The sequence below is a fragment of the Amblyomma mixtum genome, chromosome 7 (genome assembly GCF_055824585.1).
Source record: "Amblyomma mixtum isolate Tamu chromosome 7, ASM5582458v1, whole genome shotgun sequence".
Lineage (NCBI taxonomy): Eukaryota > Metazoa > Arthropoda > Arachnida > Ixodida > Ixodidae > Amblyomma > Amblyomma mixtum.
In genome coordinates, this window is record NC_143018.1 from 25504151 (window position 1) to 25526106 (window position 21956).

General features: G+C 44.3%; 2 protein-coding genes across 3 annotated transcripts; both read right to left on the reverse strand.

The window, feature by feature from the left end:
• Positions 1-1718: 1718 nt before the first annotated feature.
• Positions 1719-12476, reverse strand: LOC149335370 (syntaxin-12-like). The gene is made up of 9 exons (XM_089552057.1): positions 12232-12476; positions 11215-11325; positions 11043-11114; positions 10847-10916; positions 9110-9335; positions 7665-7838; positions 6707-6779; positions 4621-4703; positions 1719-2404 (listed from the first exon to the last, which is right to left on the reverse strand). Exons 2-9 carry the CDS (start codon positions 11258-11260, stop codon positions 2309-2311), a joined length of 840 nt encoding a protein of 279 aa, XP_089408183.1. The 5' UTR covers positions 11261-11325; positions 12232-12476; the 3' UTR covers positions 1719-2308.
• A 789-nt stretch (positions 12477-13265) lies between these two features.
• Positions 13266-21909, reverse strand: LOC149335371 (zinc finger CCHC-type and RNA-binding motif-containing protein 1-like). Of its 2 annotated transcripts, none has more exons than XM_089552059.1 (5): positions 21382-21909; positions 20016-20235; positions 18206-18297; positions 15801-15888; positions 13266-13945 (listed from the first exon to the last, which is right to left on the reverse strand). In XM_089552059.1, exons 1-5 carry the CDS (start codon positions 21426-21428, stop codon positions 13814-13816), a joined length of 579 nt encoding a protein of 192 aa, XP_089408185.1. In that variant the 5' UTR covers positions 21429-21909; the 3' UTR covers positions 13266-13813. The 2 variants fall into 2 exon arrangements, with proteins under 2 accessions (XP_089408185.1, XP_089408184.1); XM_089552058.1 differs by having other exon boundaries at positions 21386-21904.
• Positions 21910-21956: the final 47 nt, after the last annotated feature.

The following is a 21956-nucleotide window of genomic DNA, read 5'->3' on the forward strand; positions in this document are numbered from 1 at the left end:
CGCGCGCGCATGCGTGTGGTTTTTGGCGCCTTTACATTACAATGACACCTAATAAAGGAGCCATTACTCACTGGCATCCACTCAAGCGCAGCCATACGTTTACAAAGAAAAGGAAACAAAATGAACGAAACACCTTCTTGCATTTTCCCTTTCCTCAACATGTTGCACCACCGTTTTTAACGATTTGTCCTTCCTTTTCACTCAGCGATGTGGGCAGCCTCATCTCGTCATTTGTTTGAGTGTCACAGTGAAAAAAGCTCACATCATTCCTCCTAACTTCTTCTCTCTTCCTCTGAGTAACAGGTAGCTCGAACATAACATAGACTTGCACACTACAGCAACTACCTGCATTTTGCTTGAAACATGGTTATTACTTTGTTCGACATCATAAAGTCACGCATTGGATATGGAAAAGGGAACAGGCCGTACACTGCCACCTGAAGAGGAACAGTGTCTGGCTGCTTCATGGAAAGCAGGGAAGAGAATGCATTTAGAAACAGCAAGAGAGAAATACGATGCTACATTTACAACACTCGCAGTTAACGTGCGACAAGCACAGAAAAACAAACACACACACACAAAAAGAAAGTACCCAAGCAAACAGCAGGAAGTGCAGTGCATCATGGTCGATGGGAACCTTCCTTAAAGCTTGAACTGCGTGGCTTTAACTAGGACACTTGCATTGCAAGGCTGTCCTTGAGTGTGCAGCTGGACATAATAGCACCTGCGCAAATCCAGTCTCTGAACGGTACAGGGCTCTAACTTACTTCTTGTTTTTGCCTCCTGGCTCATCTGATAACTTTTTAAACGTCGATTTTCAGTTGAAAGCATCTGAGAACGCAACCTAAAAGGTCACACACGCCCAGGGGTGGCAGTGAACGGTTTCCATGCCATTAATTGCCGTTTAAAGAAAAAAAGAACCTAGTTCATGTCTGAACTTGTCTTGCTGCCTTTTAAAAGGTGTTTTTCACTCAAAAACACCTCAAAATGCAACCAAAAAGGCAACACATATTTAGGGGAGACTAAATAATTTGCATGCTCTTAATTCTTGGTGTTAGAACTAAACGAAAAAGAGCAATAAATCCCTTTCAACAAAGGGATTCGAACAACTCTCTTATAACCGACTGGAATAAGCACTTTTATCCATTTCCATAAAATTTCTCGATATAGTTACTACAGATCACTGCTTAGCCTGATGCAAAAGTTATGGCCTCAAGCATCTATGCATCTGGGAGCATTGAGTCACAGCTGAACTACGCCTATGTGTGATCCTTTTTGTTTGTTACATTTCTATGTTTGCCTTCTTTATAACTCCACTTTGGCATCTTGGCTGAGGTACCAAACTTCCCGAAGGCCACCTGCTACAAAGTTTATGGCTTCAAGTATCTATCTGAGGGACTATACTTCTGAGAAAACAATACTATAGTATTTCAATTTCATATCAGTTTCAAACACTGGTCCACATCCAGTGTTGAGGTATAAAGAACGCCCCTTAAAGATGAGCTTCTCCAGATTTGTACAGCCAAACTTTGGACTCCACCAGACCAATGCAGAACGTTGCAGGGAAGACCTTGAAGACTTGCACAGACTGTGGAGAAAAGTATTCACTTGACATTTTCCAACAGAGCTGGAAGAATTACACGTTAGAAATAAGCTGTCAAGGTGTTTCCCACGTAACCGGGCAATTAGATACCCGAATAAAAAACCAAAATACCCTGTTTTCTTTTTGCATACTGTTTATTGATCACCTCAACAAGACTGTGGTGTACCCTCATCTCAGGATTTTACATTGGGGCAACCAGAATATATTAGTGTATGTACATCACTGGCTGTATCGCCAAAAAGGCAGGGGGAAAAAAAAATACAGGGAGCACGACTCGACAAAACAAATACGCCGACGGGAGGGTAGAACATGTTCAGTTAGCTCTTCTCGTTCAGTATCTAGACTGACTATCCTCCTCCAGAAAAAAAAAAAAAAAAAGCTGCCTGTGCCGTCTAAGCAACGTGCCATTTAAACAGTGTTAACCAGAGTTAACCATTCTATCCCCATTTTGAGTCAGCCTCGGATCTCCTTGGACAAGAATCGGTGTGGAATGTTTCAGAACCGGCTGGCTACCAACACTTCTGTTGTAGGCACTAGCAGACTGCGAGCCAGTTCGTCGGGTTGTCAGCAAAAAAAAAAAAGATCTTCAAACACTCATCACGAAGGCGTTTTTGTTTTCTCGCATTCCCTCTTCTCTCTCTCACTGGCTCAGACACAAGGCCAGACGAGCAGGCTCCCCATCGATGCTGTCTTCAGTTATCTCCGTTATCTCTTGACCGACACTACAATGATGGTTATCAGAGTGGCCAGCACGATAACTGCAATGAGGAACAGGCAGAACATCTTCTTCCTGGCTTTCTCCTGTTGCAATGAGGGGAGGAAAAAAGAAAGGGCATTTTAAGAGAAGGTGCGAATCAAGCATCTGCAACAAGTACAAAACATTGGAAATAAATAAAATTTCACCAGGGGTATTTTTCAACATTTGAGGTACACTGCTTTAAAAAAGTTTCCAGGATTATTTACGAGCAACTCAACAGCCGATAAAATTGGGTAGTACTAATATACGTGCCATGCAGGCATTCTGAAAGCCGCCAGCCGCCGAAATGATGGCCGGCCATTGAGTCAACAAACTACCGAGTCAATGGTGCACAACAGAAGTCCATCAAGACTTTTGGAGGCTTTCAAAAAGCGGCAGTATGCATCCTCTTGGATTTGGCTCCTCACAGCTATGGTTGCCAAAGAATTACTGAACTTAAGAATAGACACCCACTTTAAAGAAATGAAGAATGGCTCTGCACCAAAAACACTGCAGCAACTGGGTACCAATGCTGCCAACTGTACAAAAATACCCAACAACTGCTTGCTAAGTACTACATGAATGCCACTACAGCAGCTCAAAACAATGTAGTTGATGTCGACAAACATGCCATTCTGTAACATTTTAGGTCGAACTTGCTAGCTGACAGCACATTTGCGAAACCACTGGCAATCACAGCAGTGCCAACGTGCTTAGTGTGAAATTGATGCGAATAGCCTAAACACTGCAACAATGTGGAGGTGTGTCCTTTCATAAAATGAGGTACCAAAAATTCACTATCATCAAGGACAGGCCACGCTCACTGCTAGATTAGGGCCTCTCCTTGAGAGGTGCAATTACACTAAAACCCCGTTAATTCAGAGTCACTGGGACCGCAAAAAATATTTAAATTAACCAAGCACAGACATAAAAATGAGACTTAGACAACAAACTTCATTGCGGAAATACACTACCTTTATTGGAGGAGCTTTGCGATTATCATATGCTGCCATGTAAAAGTCCACACCCCAACTCTTAGCCCTTGTTCGCCAAAGAAAAGTTCATTCCAAATATAAGTCCACGCATAGACCTTCTTGAGCTTCGTACCGCCACTGCATTTGTTTTACAGTTTTCTGCAGGATGGTGTCATGGCGAATGTGCAACTCAAATCAATAAACTCTTAACGATGCAATTTCCAGGCCAGCAGTCTAAGACCAATGGAGCGAGCACCAACACGAATGAGCCAGGTATAAATGGCCCGCAATTCAAGTTTTCTTTAGCGGAACCGATCTGCTATGAACTAACATTTTCTTTACTGGAAGCGGACACCAACACGAGGCGTGTGCTACCTGCCGCTTGTCCGAAACAGTCTTAGAACCCACAAATAGTCGGCTCAGCGTATAGGCAGACTGCCCCAATTTTGGATGATTGTTTTTCTGAAGGTTGAATTGCACGTGACGGTACTGTAATAAGTGTTGCCAGTAACCTGACCCTCCAACCAGAGCATACCACTCGGAGAAATGGTGCAGGCGGCTATTTCGTGCAGTCAACCCGTCGTGGGCACATAACAAGAATGGCCGTGTCGCCGGACACATACTGCCGCCGCTACCTGTATCTAACGCTACATTGCAGTGAAGCACTTCTTCTCCTTTGCAGGCACGCAATTCGGCAGCCTGTAAGCACTACCATAGATTGGCATTTGTGCTGGGAGTACTGGGGATGGTTTCGCATATCAAGTATCAACATCACTCTGTTGTGGAACCTTGCAGCTCTGAGGGGCCATTGATGCATCAGTTTGCTGTGAAATCAGGATTGGGCATTCACACATAGCACCCGAAACAGGGCTAGTGAAAGCCACCACTTTTCAATTAACTGGTCAAATTTAAACGAGAAATTACGAGAGCACGGAAGTTCTTCAAATTTTCGAATTAACCAAGTTCGAATTATAAAAGTTTTACTACACCCTTTCATGTGCCAGTTGGGACCCCAACAACGACAAAGTGATGAGGCGTCTTTGTAGCAAAAGCTACTTGCGCCTCTTCAAGAAGCTGGCCATGGCATTACAAATTTCACAACCTTGGCGCCCCACCCCTTTCTCTGCCATCATCCTTGGATGCCAAGCTCAGTCACAGGTCGCCAACTGTTGGACATGGAACCTGACTAACAAATGCGCAAACATTTATTTTCCGGCCAACCGAGTCATCTTTATTTTGATAAAACCTTGACTGACTACAAGAAAACACTCACAGGACCCGTAACCTGCTAGAGAAAACAAACACACCTGATGTTGCCTCGCCTTTGCAACTTGCTGGACCCCTTCTTCGACATGCACTGCCGCACTTTCCACATTTGCCTCGATGCTGTCTGTAAAGTGCAAAAAAGGCAAAAATGCGTTGTCACGAAGCACTTTATTCAGTTCCCACACTTCCTGCAAAGCTCTATGCGTGCTTTTAAAGACTTGCCGCACATGAAAAGCCTGGCGGCTCAGTTCAGAGAGAGCACAATTCCAGAAACCCAAGATTTCATCATTTGCAAATATGGTTCTCACTATCCGTAAAGCTAAAATGCACCCAACTAACACTATCCTCCTCATGTGGTCCTAGTCACGCGCAACAGTCTTATCAATGTGGTATTGTGCAGTGCTGTTTACACAGGTTCAGGTGGAAGCAGCATAATTTACATTGTATGCAAGATTCTGCTTAAACTCGTAACAAGCACCAATACGGCTTATGCCAGTTCTACCACAATAAGGGATGCTGTCCGAAGACATTTATCTCAAACTACCTATAAGTGCTTGTTAGATCCCACAGTGCAACACACACTTAAAATCTTTGAAATGAAAGCCCAGTGCCCTCGGGCATTCACGATTACCGAGAAAACGGCTATGTCAAATTCCACGGCATGCAACTTGTGACATGCTTCACACGAGCACTGAATGAAAGATGGACACAGAAAAATGTCGCATACTTGACTCTTTCACGATGCGAAAAAAAAAGCGTAGTGTTTATCTTAAAAATGACCACAACCCCTATTTTTATTATCAGAATGGAAACACTTAGCTAATATATTACCCCAAGCCATGAATGCTCCGGCAAATTTTAATTCTTTTTTAAAAAAGGAAAGAACAGCTGCTGCCATTATCTGTGCAAACATGACATACAAAAAGGCCTCTATAGGCAAGGATAAGAGTAAAGTGACAATGATGCTACATGCATATTTACACAAGATAGAAATTAAAATCTGCTAGTGCTAAACTGCTTCCATGCCAATACCATGCAACACATCAGTGCCTACTCATGACCCGGTCCAGCGGCCACAATATATGCTAATTGTTTTGAGAAATTTTTCTAGAGTTCTGTTGACCAAACAGACTAAGCAAGTGAGTGAGGTAACGTTTGAAGTTATCTGTGTAAAAATATTCTTTTGTCTCGTGCTCAAATAGGAAGAAGTGAGCACTTCACTTTCATAGTGCCCACTTGTATAAGCATGTTTTTTGCCTCCGGTTTAAAGAGTCAGTCAACAAGATAACCTTTGAAAGGGAATGGAGAGGCAAGATAACCTTTTTATCGTGACACTCTGCCAAAGGCTGATAGCAAGTGTCATCTCCTCTGCTTTGCCTCCTTGACACTTTAGTGTCAGGTGTCAGTTCATATCACGTCAGCAACTAAAATATCACCCATCAGCCAGAGAAACAAAAACATATAAAGGTGGAGAGAGACAAAGATAGACAGCTTAAGAAATGAACATAATTCTTCTTAGTGCAAAGCCATCGAAGATGGATAGCATTTAAGGGTGTTTGAAATATCCGAGTTCCTTGACACACTCAAAAAAAGTTGGATGATTCCATGACAAACCAACCTACAGAGGAGTTACTGTGCTCATAACTGTTATTTTTACTTATGGCCACCACCTGAAGAAATCCACTCCCTCACATAAAACCAATAAACCAACACTCAAAGGAAACCAGCCTAAGAAAAGCTCAACCACTAGTGACGATGGCCTGTGCCTTAGTTTGGTGACCTATGAGAGAATAATGCTGTTCAGCACAATGTATTCCGGTCCAGCTTCGATCCACAATGCTGGTTTAGGCATTAAGCTAGTTTTAAACAAACTCACAAAATTGTCAAATTGTTTCGTACAAAGAAGCATCCAAGCCCAAAGGTAATACACATGCGGTGGTAGTAGGGGCGCATTATGGTGCTAGGTATGGAGACAAACTAATTTGCGGAAACTTTAAAAGTACACTGCACTGATTAAAGAAATAGCAGTGTAGTGTTCATCTATCGTTAAACGGTAGATTCAGTGAACATACCCTGAAATTAGTTTTTGTGTGCGCCTCTAATGATGTGGTTTTCGCTCAGACTTACCAATCATGTCTCCTTGGTCATGAACCATCGTTGCCAGATCTTTGAATATTGCATTCACATCCACAATGTCGTTCTGCACACGCAATGCAAGAAACAAAGAAAGGACAGCAAAATTTTAAAAAAAAGGTTAAGACCAGCACTCACTGTAAGCATTTTAATTTGCTATGTTTGCACACAAACATCCCACTTGCACACTGGTCAACTGAAATGCAGAGAATTCATTCCAGTGATCAGTCTTATTTGGATAAGACAGAGTGATACTTGCTTACTAACATACTATCAACATGAATAGAAATGTAAACAAGATAACTGAAACACAAACAGTAAAATGAGAAAATTTTAGGATAGCACGTTGCTGGGTGAGTTGGTTGTTCATCGTTCAGGAAGAAATTGGAGGGGACACTTGGCTCCACCTTGAGGGTATGACACGATAGTGTAATGGTTTAATTCCCATATATACAGAACGTCATTCTCTACTTTACATTCACAGATCCCTGGGAGCCCTCAAACCTTTCCTGGTGCAATGGTGCAGCGGTTGAGCGATGCGCAACTTCCCTGCGATGACAGGTGCTCCCAGTGAGGGCCTTGTATGGCCCAGGTTGCTCTTCCCGAGTGACCAATCATTAATTTGACTGCTACCTGCCACAGTGGGCAGCTTGCTCACTATGCAGTGGGCAGGTTTCGATGGCACCACGAGGTCACATGACCTAGGTGGCCCACCTGCCTCCTAGGTTGCTCTCTGGGGAACGCCTGCCAGAACCATGCCAGTGAATTTCCACTCACAACCCTGACAGTGAATTTTCTGGAGAACAGGGCTTTCAATGCTATAGTGTTAAAATGGCCTAACAACATATGACATGTGGTGTAGCGGGCAAGCACTGCAGGTGACACACTTCTGCTTTTACTGCTCTTCCTACAGCAGTACAGCTCATGGACTGTACCGAGCAGCACCTCTCACCTCAAGTTTGCGTATGGCTTGTTCCCGTTCCCGCAGCATCTCCAGGTTGACCTGCTCGTCCATCTGGGCGAAGCTCTGGGCCTGCTGCTGCTGCTGCGAGGGCTGTTGTGGCTGCACTGGTGAGGCCAACTCAATCAGGTTGCCCGCACCGCCCCGGCCGCTCGACGACTCAAACTGCACCACACGCCAAGGGAGGAAAGGAACAGGGGTGGGGGTACTGTTATAAGCTGGTTCTGGAACAACCCTTGCCAGCCCTATTTCAGTGTATTCCAGTCATCAATTAGTTAAAGATGTCGTGAGCCATAAAATGGCACTTAGCAGGGGCCAAACTTACTGGAACAATCCCACAAAGACAAATACACCAGGTCAAATGCGCAAAAAAAACAAATCTCTACGTTTCTGGCATCAGTAAGGATGAAAATAGCACTACTGGCCAATTAGTTCTCACAAAACGGCAGAAATGCACATTTACGAGTGCTTTGTGGAAAAAGAAAAGTTAGATGCAGTAAGGTGAGATGCTTGTTGAAAGAGCACGGCAAATGCTGCATATTGTGCTATTTGCCTGCACCACACCCTATCAGCATGCTAGTACTAATGCCAAGAGGCTAGGGAAAACATTGAAGGAAGAAGGAGAATGGCTCTAGAGGTGTTAAGATGTGGATAAAGCCTGAAATCTCCAGCAGTAGATGCTATTTATATGCACATCCTATCTATATTGCCCCATGCAACAGCAACTGCGAATCTGGTGCAAGTAGCAAATGCCTTGCCAACAATACATTTACTGTGATCAGATAAGGGTTCATTTTCTATCGTGTGCTGTACAGTTTTGTCAAGCCATTTTGGAGTCGTGCAAACTCTTTAGTTTTCTTTTTTCTTTTCTTGTGTATTTGCAGCAAGTTGTTTACTTTCAGCTTTCAGCATCTGCATTCGGCTCTATTTCTTAACACATTACTCATTTTCTTTCTAAAGCCACTAAGCCATTGTCATTTTCTTCGCCTCACCCCTCTCTAAAATGCCATAGTACTTGAGGGTGCACAAAAGAAATGGCTCTAGAGTACACTGCAAGATATACTACTCTTACACAAGGCAAAATCAGGGTCCCTGAGCAAGCCAAAACAAACAAAACCGACATTTCAGCCAAGTGACCAATATATGCACCTGTGTTCTTCAGACAGACTCAGCTGCGAAAAGTGATTGCGTTGTGTCATCCTATTCCTGAGTAACTGTGCTCCATGCTTCTTCTGAGCTGGATCCAATCCAAATCACCTAGCTTTCCAGCCTACTAAAGTGACCCAAGCTTCGCCTCGTCAGAGCACTTTCCCACCTGACCAGACGGTGCTCTGTCAAACATTGGACTGCTAGATGCCACACACTGGATAACAGGCTGGCACAAATGCTGTGGTGCCCCCAGAATTGAGCAAGGAAGGGCAGAAGGGTAGACGTACCCCAATGCCGGAGGCAGCGCGGGCGCGCTTGACGGAGTCCTTCTCCTTGTCGGCCTCTGCACGCTGCACCAGCTGGAAGTGGTGCAGGGCCTCGGAGAAATCATTGGTCAGCTTCTCGCGCAGCAGCCTTCCGGCGCCCTGCTCCCCCTGGGGCATGGACGCCAGGGACTTGAGCTGTGCATTGGTGTCCTTGGCCAGCTGGTTGGTGTACTGCTGGATCTGATGCCTGCCATGGAAACGACAAGACGGTCGCAGGACGCTGCACACTCGAGACGACTGCTCTACAGCCATTCTTGTGCTAGGCAAAGTTTCTCAGTAGCAAAGCATTGATTTATACTTGAGCAGGGTGTGTTGCTGGGCAAGTTGGTTTCACATCCTGAACATGCAGTGCTGACAGACAAGGGACGAAGGAGAGACAAGACACACAGGACACTGAACTAACAATTCAACAACACTTCAACAACTAACAACTTCAATTTCGAAGGAGGGCGATCCGCACGTTTTATGCAGCACCCATAACCCATGATTGTAGGGCATATGCACAAATCAAGGCAAATAACAATAAAACCAAAGGAAACAGTGTAAGCGCGCAGGCGCATATTGACCCTTCTGACCCACACAATACAGAAGCAAAAGCAAGTGGACTCATGTTAATCGCTTTATCGTGAACTTTTGCCACTTTTTAAACAAGGCTTGTTTACACTCCTTCTTAAAACTTTCTTTCCCGTTTACATTATGCCTAATGGCAAAAGCCTCGAATAAAAAAAAAAGAAGCAGAAGAGCAACAATAAGCAACAATAAAGAAGTGCCCTGTGTGTCTCGTCTCTCCTTCGTCTGTCAACGCTGCATGTTCAGGACTGATTTACAGCCCTTTTTGTTTGTTTTTTCACACCTGCTGTCAAGCAAGACGTGCCTGGCATGCACAATTCTGTTCTCTTAGAGGCAAAGTCCCACATATATGCAGTGATGGTGGCCAGGCTTTTTGCAATGGGTCTGGCCAGCACTGCAGGTAATGATGATGATTAGCTTCCGGTTAAGTAGTGCCGCTACTTGTTGGCGAATAGGAAAAATCATCGGTTCTGTGATGCAATAGATTAAAACTGTGTTTCTCAATACGTAAGGCAGCGTTTCGAATCCTCTTGCTCAAAATAATTAAATTTTTCTCTTTCAAACCCTCAATTTACAGCACACGGATCACTTATAATCATTTCTTTGTGTCTGTCGTGTTTCAGGTCAGAGCTTTTTTGAAGCCATAGCGGTTTAAAAAGCTCCGAGATGAGCTGGAAGGGGAAATCATAAGTTGGGCTACTTTACATTTAGAGAACAGAATAATGTACATATCTGGCACGCCCCGCATCCCTGCCAAGTCAGCACTTGACTTCTCAAGGGGTGTTCAGATGCATCTTTATATCTTCAAATGGCAGCGATAACACTGAGTGCCCCATTATTTTTTGGGGTGCAATACGTTTCCATGAAACCAAGCACTTTCAACGGTCAATTTTAATGTATAAAGTGAAATACATGGTGATAACTGCAGCCACTTTTAATGTATAAAGTGAAATACACAGTAATAACTGCAGTCACAACTCCAATTCCTCCTCTGCAGATGGCACCATTATCTTATCTTTAATCGTGACGACCACAAGTGCAAAGGTCTTTGCAACCAACCGTCTAGCTATAGGCATGATAAAAATACATGCCTCAAATAAAAGGAAAAATTTGCCGCGTGGTACATACAGCTGCGAGCGTAAGGTTTCAGAATCCTGGGAGGTACCCAGTTGTTGAACCATTTTCTTCATAGATCCCACTGGAAAAAAAATTGAAGTGCATTGGTTCTCACATTTATCACATGTTCTCCACTACCTCTGCATTGCATCAGATGAAAATATGCGGCACAAACATGCCTCCCTTTGAAATTGAACATGGGTCTCACCATTCTGAGTGATTTTCTGGACATTCGTCCCTATCGTTTGCGCCAGGCTCTGAAAGTCTGTGTTTGACGTGCCTGCAAGAGAGCGTCAGTTAGGTTAGTCAATGATGCAATCAATGCAGGCTGCGAAATGTTGCAAAGACCAGTGTTTCATAGACTCCGTCTACATACATACCGGCATTTCCGGATCCGGTGCTGAAGTTGGCGTATCTTCCAGTCATGGTGACAGCTAGCAATCTCGACCGACTAAAATTTTAAGTCTTCTGTTGTCCTTTTTGATACGATCCTGAACAGATGGAAAATGAATAAACTCATGTGGCATGAAAGCATATAAACCGTGCATCAACACTAGTGAGAATAAAGCACAATACACAGATGAGTGAGTGAAGGCATCAGTGCCACCAAGCACATGACAGACGTAGGGATGCCAGGGGAGTTTTTGACAAGGTATATTTCAGTGAAGAGCGGTACAGCAAGTTACAGGGGGGCTGCTAATATTCTACAGCACCTAAATATATATAACGAGACAAGAAATCTGACTTACGACCTCTAACGCAGGCTAACAATCGGTACCCACATCAAAGGTATTTCACTCAATGCGAGCTACTCCGGAAGCAGTGTGTCATCCGATACACGCCTGGGAACCGGGGGCCTTCGTTGTTCAATGGAGCCTGCTTCCGTCCGCTACAAGACGGGTATTTCGGGCGTGTAATCAGGTTTGAACACTTTGTCGCTGATAGAAACAGCAAATCGCTCGCGTCTTGACGATGTTGGGGCCGCGATAAACATTCCCCAGGACCGAAGATCGAGTTGTCGGGACTAGACGAAACTGAAATGAGAGATTTTCGTGTCTTACTTCCGCGGCGCCCGGTTGCAGTCAAGGGCGCAACGTCGGCGAGCAAGAATTCGTCGCGCCCTCCCATCCAGCTTCTCAACCAGGTATACACAAGCATAAACACAAAAACCGCGACGCAAGATCGTCACGCGAGAAGGTGGATGGGCGTTTCATATGTCAGACCCAGAGCCGTGCCGTCCATGCGAGAGAACGCCCGACCTCGTCTCCGTTATGAGATTGCGTGTTCGTGATCTGGTTGCCACGGGTGTTGGCGGGGTCAAGGGGGTGAATCACGCCGGGACGCTCGCAACAGAAAGCAAAAACAACCGGTCAGACACAGGTTCGAAGTAGGCCTACCGCGACGCCGATTGAGGTTCCCAGCTGAGCGGCCGTTGATCTTCGGGTCCCGTGGGTGGTGGTGGACCTTCAGCGAGCGCCAACGCTGGCGCCTGCCGCTGACATTGAAGACTATCGCCGATGTTTTTGTCACGGGACCGCGGAGTAAGCAGCCATCAACGCCTGTCGTAGTACACGGCAGGATGCAGCACAGATGAGTTAGCGCCGACAGAGGGTTGCTTTCCCAGCAGAGCAGCGTTTGCGTCACGTGTCAGAGTTGCGTCATGGAAGCTCGTGACGCCACGGATCACGAGGGACGAAGTTTGATTCATTCATGCTTGTTTTCACCACGTCGTGGTTTTCACTCATGAAACGTTGTCGTTCATGGTCCGAGTATCTTCTTTGGATGTTTTCCCCACAAATAATGACAGACTTGCGCACTTTTATAAGCAAGCAGTGAAGAAAAAAACATGTGCCACTTTAATAAATACTAGTTTACAAACCGGTCAACAGATGACGCGACAGTCTGCAAAGGCTAAAATTGGGAGTTGGTTGTTTTACGGTGCACCTGCTCCGTAAATTGCTACTAATACTGCATTGCTTAAAGGTTTCCTCCTCCTGTAGCAACTGCGATTACTGCAAAACCGATGCGAGTAAGAACCAAAACTAAATACGAAGATCACATATTGAGAATCTGCGATTCTTTTTGTAGGAACTATTTAATACGTCTATTTGAAGGGGTATGTGGCTTTAAAATCTCCTCAAAAAGGTCAAGAAAATTGATTTTTTGATAATTATTGTGCCCACTCTATGCCGTTTTTTTTTAAATGTAATTATCCCGAAGTTTCATTACTGAAATCGACCAAGAAGTACACTGACCTCTGTGTTCGAGAACAGCTCTTAGACTCTCCAAAGCGTCTGAGCTCCCCATCAATTCCCCAGTGCAGCCTCAAAATCGGCTCCAGACATGTGCCATCTGACAAAGTCTAATGCCTGTATCGCATCAACAGCTACTATTCATGACAGCCAGCAATTAGGAATGGCAATACAAGGGAAATTTTTCACCAACTTTATTCCATGGTGTGAAGACAATGCTTTCGTACAACATCTGGCATCAAAGCAGCAAAACAATGCGACAAAGCCTAAAATGAGGTCAAAATATTATGCGAAGGAAATCAATGCAAGGGAATTCTGTTATCAGCTTATACGCTTATAAGAGACATTTTTGCACAATTTTGCAGTTTTAAAGAGCACTGATATTTCTACAGTGTTGGACTGTTTTTTAATGTCCAGCACAACTATTTCATCAGCAACCACACCTCTCAAACATGCAAACCTTTTTATTAGAAAAAGACATTGCAAACACACATGGACAGCAAGACTAGCTAGTTCTAATGCAAATACATGTAAAAGCAATAAAACAAGAAAACTTGGGAAGCTTGATTCTAGCAACTTAACTAATTTATGCACCTTTCCTGGCCTCTAAGCCAACTCAAGATGAGTGAGTAGCCACAACTGCGTCAATAAAATGAGATGTCATTTCCATGATTATTTACAGTGCGATGAACATATGACAAACAATCACACCAAACAAACTGCCGAATCAGCCGTTTCCTTCATCAAATTCCTCTTCGTCGCTGAAATATGCACTCTGGCGAATCCGACGTCGGCTAGCCGCCGAGCCAGACTCGGTCCCAGCTTGGCTGCTTCGGGATTCCTGCTCCCGCTGCTGTTGCTGTTGGCAGTGAAAAGAAAAATGTGATAGTGGCTAATCAGGGTCCAGCAAATTCCAAATTCTCACCGACAAAAACCAAAACGTATTGGAAAACAGCATAATCTAGCTGTTTTCTCGTTTATTCACTGCCATTATGATCTATGCATAAGTCAAGTGACTGAAGATGCCTAGTAAAATCTTGACGAACACGCATCAACTGGTTGAATGTTTTTCCCTTGGAAAATCCTGCCTTGCTTACCTGCCTTGCTTACCTGCCTTTCTTGCCTCAAGTACTGTGTGCATGGTGACCCGCACTGGGAAAATTCTTTCTTTAATGAGCGAAATGAGAAGCACAGAAGACCATGCGCTTACACCCTGTGGACGATGTGTATGCATGCACGTGTCTGCATGAGTGTTTATTAAAAATAAAGACACAAACACTTACAATTTCACAGCGCTCACAGCCTGCACAAAGTAACCAATTTGACGGCTGAAGTGGAACGAAACCGCTTCGCTAGCCACATAGCAAGCACACACACACAGCGTGAATGAAGTTGAGAGCTTGCAGTTCTGAACCTGCTACATACGACTACACGTAGCCGGAGTGTGCAGAAAGCTCATGAATACAACACCCGTTGCTGCGTCACGAATCTGAAAGTGGCGGCACCAGGTATACTTTGCATTTATGCTATTTTCTGGCTCATAAAAAAATAACATATCAGGTATCAGGTGATGCTTGACTTAGTATTTTCCTTTAGTGTCCCTTTCTATCTGTACCCACCTATCTGTATTCTGCCTGTACCCACCCCTTATGTAATACCCCTAACTGGGGGTCTTTAAGGTAATAAAGTGAAGTGAAGTGTTACAGCCCTTTGTTTTAAGTTCTTCATACCCTTGCTATGCAAGCACTTTTCGTAGGTAGCTGAAGATATGAGGATTTGACACTCCCTATTAAACTGGCAACAGTTGTGTTGCTGTTACATTAGAATGGAAGTGGCCACTGTTGGGTTCAATGGTCTCGAATGCAATTAATTTCAGTTTACAGTTGTGAGCTGACAGTTCAATAACAATCAGCCTACAAGAGTGAACTAAATTTAACTGAATTAAAGTTGTTTTTTCTCTAAACATCCTTGAAATGAAAAAACATATTCACAGTTTTAATGGAATATATTTTATGGTATATTGGATTCAAAATGTAAGGCCAATGGTGATACTGCTGCTTCTTTGGACACGTTGTAACTGCATGGGCTGCTGTTGGGTTTCTTTGTGCGATGGTAACAACGAGAATTCTGGCTGTGGTGTTTGCACGAGCATGCCATAGGTTACTTTTATTGCCTAACAAATTGCTGCAACTATACGACTACAGACTGTACCGTGCAGCATGCAGTTGTAAGCGCAACAGAATTAGCAGCGAATGTTGTTGCAGCTAAATGACCTTCAACACCCGCATACTGCTTAGTGCTACTGGATGAACACAACAGACTATCAAATCAACTGCCCAAGCAGCCATCTACCAAGTGTTTGCTAGTATCTAGTGCATGATCATTCTTTTTTCTTTTTCTTTTATATATTCACAGCTGGCAGAATCAATGAATCAGCTGTCAGTTCATCACCGCATCTTGAACTACTAGTAGTCTTTTGTGCTGCTGTTTGTAATAATCTCTGAGTTGACAGACTACTGATTCAAAGGCATGTGCTAATTCCATTTGGTCTCGGTATAACTAATATACAACTAAACAAATGGGTATTCATCTAATAAATGAATAAATAGGTGGTCAAAGCAAGTGAAACAGAGTTCAAAGGTGGAAAACAGTGAGAAACAAATGGCCGCCGCTGTTGCTACCAGGACCTTCCAGTCTCTATTCGCCATGCATACCTCATACTTGATTGCTGCATGAAGTGACTCCAGGGCTGGATCTTCATCGTGCTCACTATCTGTGGATTCCACCTCTTGTTCCTTGGGCCTAAAAAAAAAAGAAAAAGAAAAAAAAGAAATGAGCTAATAATATCCTTGCACTAAAACTTCTGGCACTTAGTAGTCGAGAATAGCCCAAAAGAGAGGGCATCTCCTTTTCCAGCTGTTATGAGTGCAAATGAAATGTCGCTTCAGAACAATGAGATTATGTGGATAAACCACCTGCTTAGAAGCAGAGTTTAGTCACATAAATTGCAGGTTAGTGCCTTTGCACTTGCTATGAAAAACAGAGAAAAGAACCTATGAACACAACACAATGCTCATTAGTGTGAGAGAGAGAGATATAGAGAGGGGGAAAGGCAGGGATGTTAACCAGAAAGGTTTCCGGTTGGCTACCCTGCACTGGGGAAGGGAATGAGGGGATAAAAAGGGAAGAGAAGAGAGAAGGAACGAGAGACAAAGTCACAATCTAGCAAGCAAGGCAGTCTCTCGGAAAAACAAAACATTGTCTTATGAGCCTTGATGGTAGTCGGCTATTGTGGCCACGGGCCGAGGATCTTGGGCTCTGTGAAAGGGCGGGGATAATCGTAAAATGTTGGGCAGATTGGGATCACAGATCCCCAGAATGGGACTCATTAGTGTGTGTCACACAAAATGTTATAATGCAGAAGGAGGCCTCAAAACTAAAGGCTGCAAGGGAAGGTCTGACCCGGTACAGTGACTCAATACAAAAATCCAGACAAGACAGAGCATGGTATATATTAATGTTGTGGGGATGCACTCGCCTCCCCGTGGTTCGCTTTCCCGCAATGCACCCCAACTGTGGTTAGCTCCCCCGCAACGCACTCTTCTCAGTTAGGTTACTTTAACAGAGGAGGGCGCTCGTGTTGCAGCGACACCAGCGCCACGGATGGCGTTTTGCTGCGCGCGTGCGGGGAGAGATGAGCTCTCTTTTGCTCGGCATCGGGGAAGCGCGTGGACGTTCACGCGCAGGGCTCCGCTCTTCGTCGGCGGGCGACCTCGCGTGGAAACATGTTCCCCTCAGCTCGTCCCGTCCGGTCTCGGAGCTTCCCTTTGCCCTAGCGTGGGCGAACGTTCGCTCATAGCCGTGCTGGTGAGTCGGACATCCTCGATTCCTCGGTGTATTTTGTTGCTAGCTGGCGTTATTGTTGTTACAGCAATAAATGCCTTGTTTGTGACAGCCAGAGTGTTGTTCCTTTATTCCCTCAGAGCAAGGCCCGCCGTGGTCGGCATGCACTCGGTAGCGTACGCGACCACGGGGTGAGGTCCGCGGGGCTTTGAACTGGGTCAGCCGCGGTTAAGCAGGGAAAACGAATTTTATCTCCCCCATTTTAAACCCCATAATGTTCAAGAGGCATTACACCAACGCAATGCTCCTGTCTTCACATACCAAAAACAAGCCTAGCTTACACCCACTACAACGCCTGGCAAACTACATTTTTATCTGGGATATCTTTCAGCACTTATGCATAAGGCCTGAACAGATAACTAGCACAAAAATCCAGTTTGTCAGGCACCACATGAATTGAATGTTCATCAACATTCTTCTAAGCCCATTGCTATATTGTAACACACTGTATTGTAACGTGTTGCTGTATTGTAATGTGTAATATTGTAATATGTATATTGTAACATTTCTTTAAACTTCTCAACATAGTTTCTCAACACAAACTTCTCAACATAGTGTAGAAGGGGCCTTAAAGATGACTTGAACACATTGTTCACTTTCTTCGAAAGTGTGGAATTCAGGGTCTTTAGACCTCACTGCATTCCATGCTATGCTTGAAAGCAATTTCTTTACTTCCTTGCCAATTGACATTTGGTGACATCACTCATGAGATCATTATGAAACCCTGAAAAGTGTTTCGGGTGGTTTTCTACTATTGCACAAGCCATCTGCTTAGCTCAAGCTGACAATGAAGGCTTAGCGAACGGCCTACACTGATTGTTTGGCCAGCAGCTCAACCAAACATCACAAAGGTGACAAGCAATAATGCCATGCAGTTCATGAAAATGCTGATGCTGTCTAAAGAGGTTTTTGTAAAGTGTACATTCCAGAAACAAATAAACGCTCTCCATCCTAGCCATGTTGTCTAAGACTAGCTGCAACACACAGTTTATTCTGTGACATACTAACCATAATTGAACACCCCCTCCCCTTTGCTATTTTAATGACCCCTCTATGACATTCACTGCATTCAGGCTGTAGCCACAGGTTGCTGAGTAAGTTGGATCATGAGGTGATAGGTAGAAAGTTTTGAGAATGGCATGACCTCTTTGCAACAAACAGGGGCTGGAGCAAGCCATTGCTTTTCGCATATTTAGGTGCAAAGGGGAATTCTTACTGCTGTGCTTTCCTCCTTTTCTTCTTCTTCTGCGGTGCCTCTCGCTCACCGAAGGAGTTCCGCGGACAGCGGTAGCTGAGGTGACCTTCTTCCTGCAAAGTAAAACCAACGATAAGCATCCACTTACCCCCCTTCCTTTGGTGCACCTACCCACTTGAAGCCTCTACAGGTCTGGCACACCAGAAAAGGTTAGGAACATGCATAGAGGCTAATAAAAAAAAAATCATAGCTATAGTAGCAAATAGCTGTCCTACGCACATAATTCATAAAGTTTCCCCTGGAAAACTGCGCCACAACTCAGAATCTTATTGCATTATAGAGTAGAATCTCGATGTACAAATCTCACAGGGTCACGTAGAATCTCGATGTACGACTCTCAAAGGGTCACGAAAAAATTCGCATCATCCAAAATGAACAAAACCCAAAAAGGGAAGCATGAGAAATGCTGCATTCACGCAGTTCTGTTTATGGCCGACAGGATTTATTAACAGCCGCATGGACACACCTCAACGCTAGTGGTGCGTATGGACAGGCGATCGCGACACTGGTGATGAGCAGGCTGGTACTCGCTGTTCTTTGTATGTACAGCATGACTAGCGATCGGAAGTCTGCGATCTACGGGCAGCATTAAGTGCTCGAGGGTGAGGTCACAGCTCATGCCTTCGTATCGTCCGTAGAGGTGCGGGGGGAGCGTTCGAAACACCCGAAATTCCGAACATGTAAACAATACATTCAAGTCAAGGAAATTTTATGAATTCGTATCATCGAGATTCTACTACTGCAAATAATGAAAAAAAAAAAAAAAGAACCATGAGCACTCAATTCTGATATGGTACTAGAAAAAGCCTTATTTTCACAAACATGTCAAGCTCACCTTCTTTGTTTACAGTTAATTATTTATAGCTTTTCTTCAAATACTTGACTATCTACACCTGCCACCTTTTTCTTATGTTCATGCCATTGCCTCTGCATGTATTCCAACCTCAGGAGTCTTTTTTGATTGTTTCAGCTCCCATTTGGAATGTCCAAACGCACAGAGGTAGTGATTGTTAGTGCAGGTTAACTAACGCTTGCTACTACGATAACAATAAGTTATCAGATCACTATCAGTGTGCTGCAGGCCTGCTTTTAACAGGTACTAGTTCTAGAACTCACCTTAAAGTGAATAATAACCAGATAGGTGTATTACAGCTGGCAATAAATTTGAAATGCCTGTGCAAAAGATTAAAATTTTTTTTACAGTGCATTCCGCTACTTTCACTAACAAAATCAGCCGCCTGATGACCACATATTTAGGGAGGTGGCTTTTTATCTAGAAATCTGGTTGAAGCCAACGTTCACAAATCTGGCTAAGTGCAAGAAATTGGCTTTCACCCAAATATCTAAGGGCCTAAATATAACCTAACCAGGTACATAACCCCATTTGTAGTTAAGGAAATGCTGTAAAAAAGCCTCAAAGCACCAGAATACAAAGCCATAACTGCGCATAGCAAAGGATGGTGACATGGCCATTGTTTCAAAGTAGGCAAAGCACGTTATGCCTGACATATGATATCCGAGCAATCCTCCACAGTAGTAAAATGGATAATGAATGGCATGAGAACGCTTTGACAGTGTCAAGATCATTCACTGATGCTGACTCCAAAACAGTCATTTAGTTCCACTGATTGTCACAAGATCACAAACATAACAAAAAGAAGAGGCTAAAACAAGTAATCACTGAAGCAAAATTTAAAACCTATAAAATCACACAAAGAACATAATTTTGAGGTACAAGATGGCTTCAGTGCTTAGATAACTTCTTACTTACGCCACACTCGAAGCATCTCGATTTGTCCTTATACTCCTTGCGACGAATGAACTCGGGTGCCCGACCATTGTACTTTGCAATGCTCGCTCGAAGGGTGCGTCCCATGAGCTGCTGCTGGTCCAGTGCCCTGGCACATTTGTTGGCTGATTCGTTGTCCACAAACAGCACGAATGCCACTCCTTTACTCTTCCATGTCTGTTTGTCCTTCATGACCGTCACCCTGCATGACCAAGATAAAGGGCCACAGACATCCCAGATTGGCCACAGGTTAAAAATCGACTGCACATTTGCTCTTGTGGTAAAGTGAATTTCAGAGGCAGCGGTAGCCTGACTCCAGTTTACTAGTAATAAACTCTGAATAGGGGAGTAGCCATATGCAGCCGTCCACCTGTGGGATGTGAAGTGTGCATGGGTTGGGGGGGGGGTGTTGAGCAGTCGTGTGTCATGCACGGTCATCCATAGTACATATCCAATTACATGGGCGGATACATATACGTTCATACAAAGCAGGCGTTTAGCGTCACAGATAAAGCGACAACGCAAGAGGCGGAGGGTATAGTTTGTCGAAATTGCCTACAGGAAAAAGTGGTGCCACCGTCTATCCGGGTTTCTTAATAAGCACTTCATCTATTGCGGGAATTCTGGGAAGATGAGGTTTCCTATTTGGCTTGGCTATTGATGGGCTGAAAACGTGGATTCCGGCTTGGAATCGGCAGCTGCACCACGATGCTCTCCTCTGTGCACTGATTATATATTATGTTACTACTGCATTTTTCACTCCTTCAATAAAATTAACGCAAGTGAAAGGTACGTGTTAGGCTGGTATGAAAACTTTCAGAGCATTTCTTCCATGAGCGCCTCAGGGGGGTAATATTGAGAAACTGTACAGTGAGAGGAGGCAGAGGAGGAAATTGCGGCATCACAAGTGTCGTCATTGTGTATAGACCCATTAGTGAGTCATATTTGGCCCAATCAGCGTGGCGTGTTGTCAAGACGTCATGTGCTGCACCGCTAACGAAGACGCCACATAAAGGACACACATAGTGCTAACAGCTGTCGCTCAAAAAAAGAGAGCGGGACAGAGATATGATGGGATGTATGCATGCCAGTCTGCTTAATACTGCTGTTGTGAAATGAGTACCTTCACCACCAAGCACGACTATTTTTACTGGAAGTCGAGCGTAAACTGGAAATGACCCAGCAAAGACTTTGATGTGAGCAAAGTTACAAAACCCACATTAGCAATAAGTTTGTTCGACACTGATCAGTGTCCAATCTTCAAGAGTACATTTCATTGCATGCCAGCACTTTCTCATGGGATGACACGTAGTACTGCTGCGCTGGCCCGATCAATGAGTTCACGTACTCACTTGGCAACTTGGCCGTACTTCTCGAAGATTTGGTGCAGGTCATTGTTCGTGAGTTTGAAAGGCAAGTTGCTCACGTACACGGTGCTTTTGCTCGGTGTGAGCCCCGCGCTACCCGCACTGCCCGCACTCATGACGTTCGCGTTTCGGTTCTCACATTCAAAGAAGGCACGGCTTCCACAAGCCACAGAGATGGGCACGGACGTCTGGCACTGTTACGAGCATGTCTTCACAAATGTATGAACTGATTAAATCATAACTCCGATTGTCTGCATTGACACACTGCAACGTACTACACTGCTTCACTCACGTTCATTTCGGCGAAGCAAAAGCAACACCACTCTATGACCATTGACCATGGAGCCACAGCACTACAGGCTTGCCTTGGAGTTAATTGACTTTCACTTGGATAGAATATGATTATCAAAACAAACAGACAAAAAGCTTTTGTAATCATGTTCTACATTATCCCGTAAAATGCAAATGCATTTGGACTGACTCAGCAGGCACGGAGCTCCATGATCATGGAGGAAGGAAAATTTAGAGTTTTTCTCTTCCTCCATGTCCATGATGC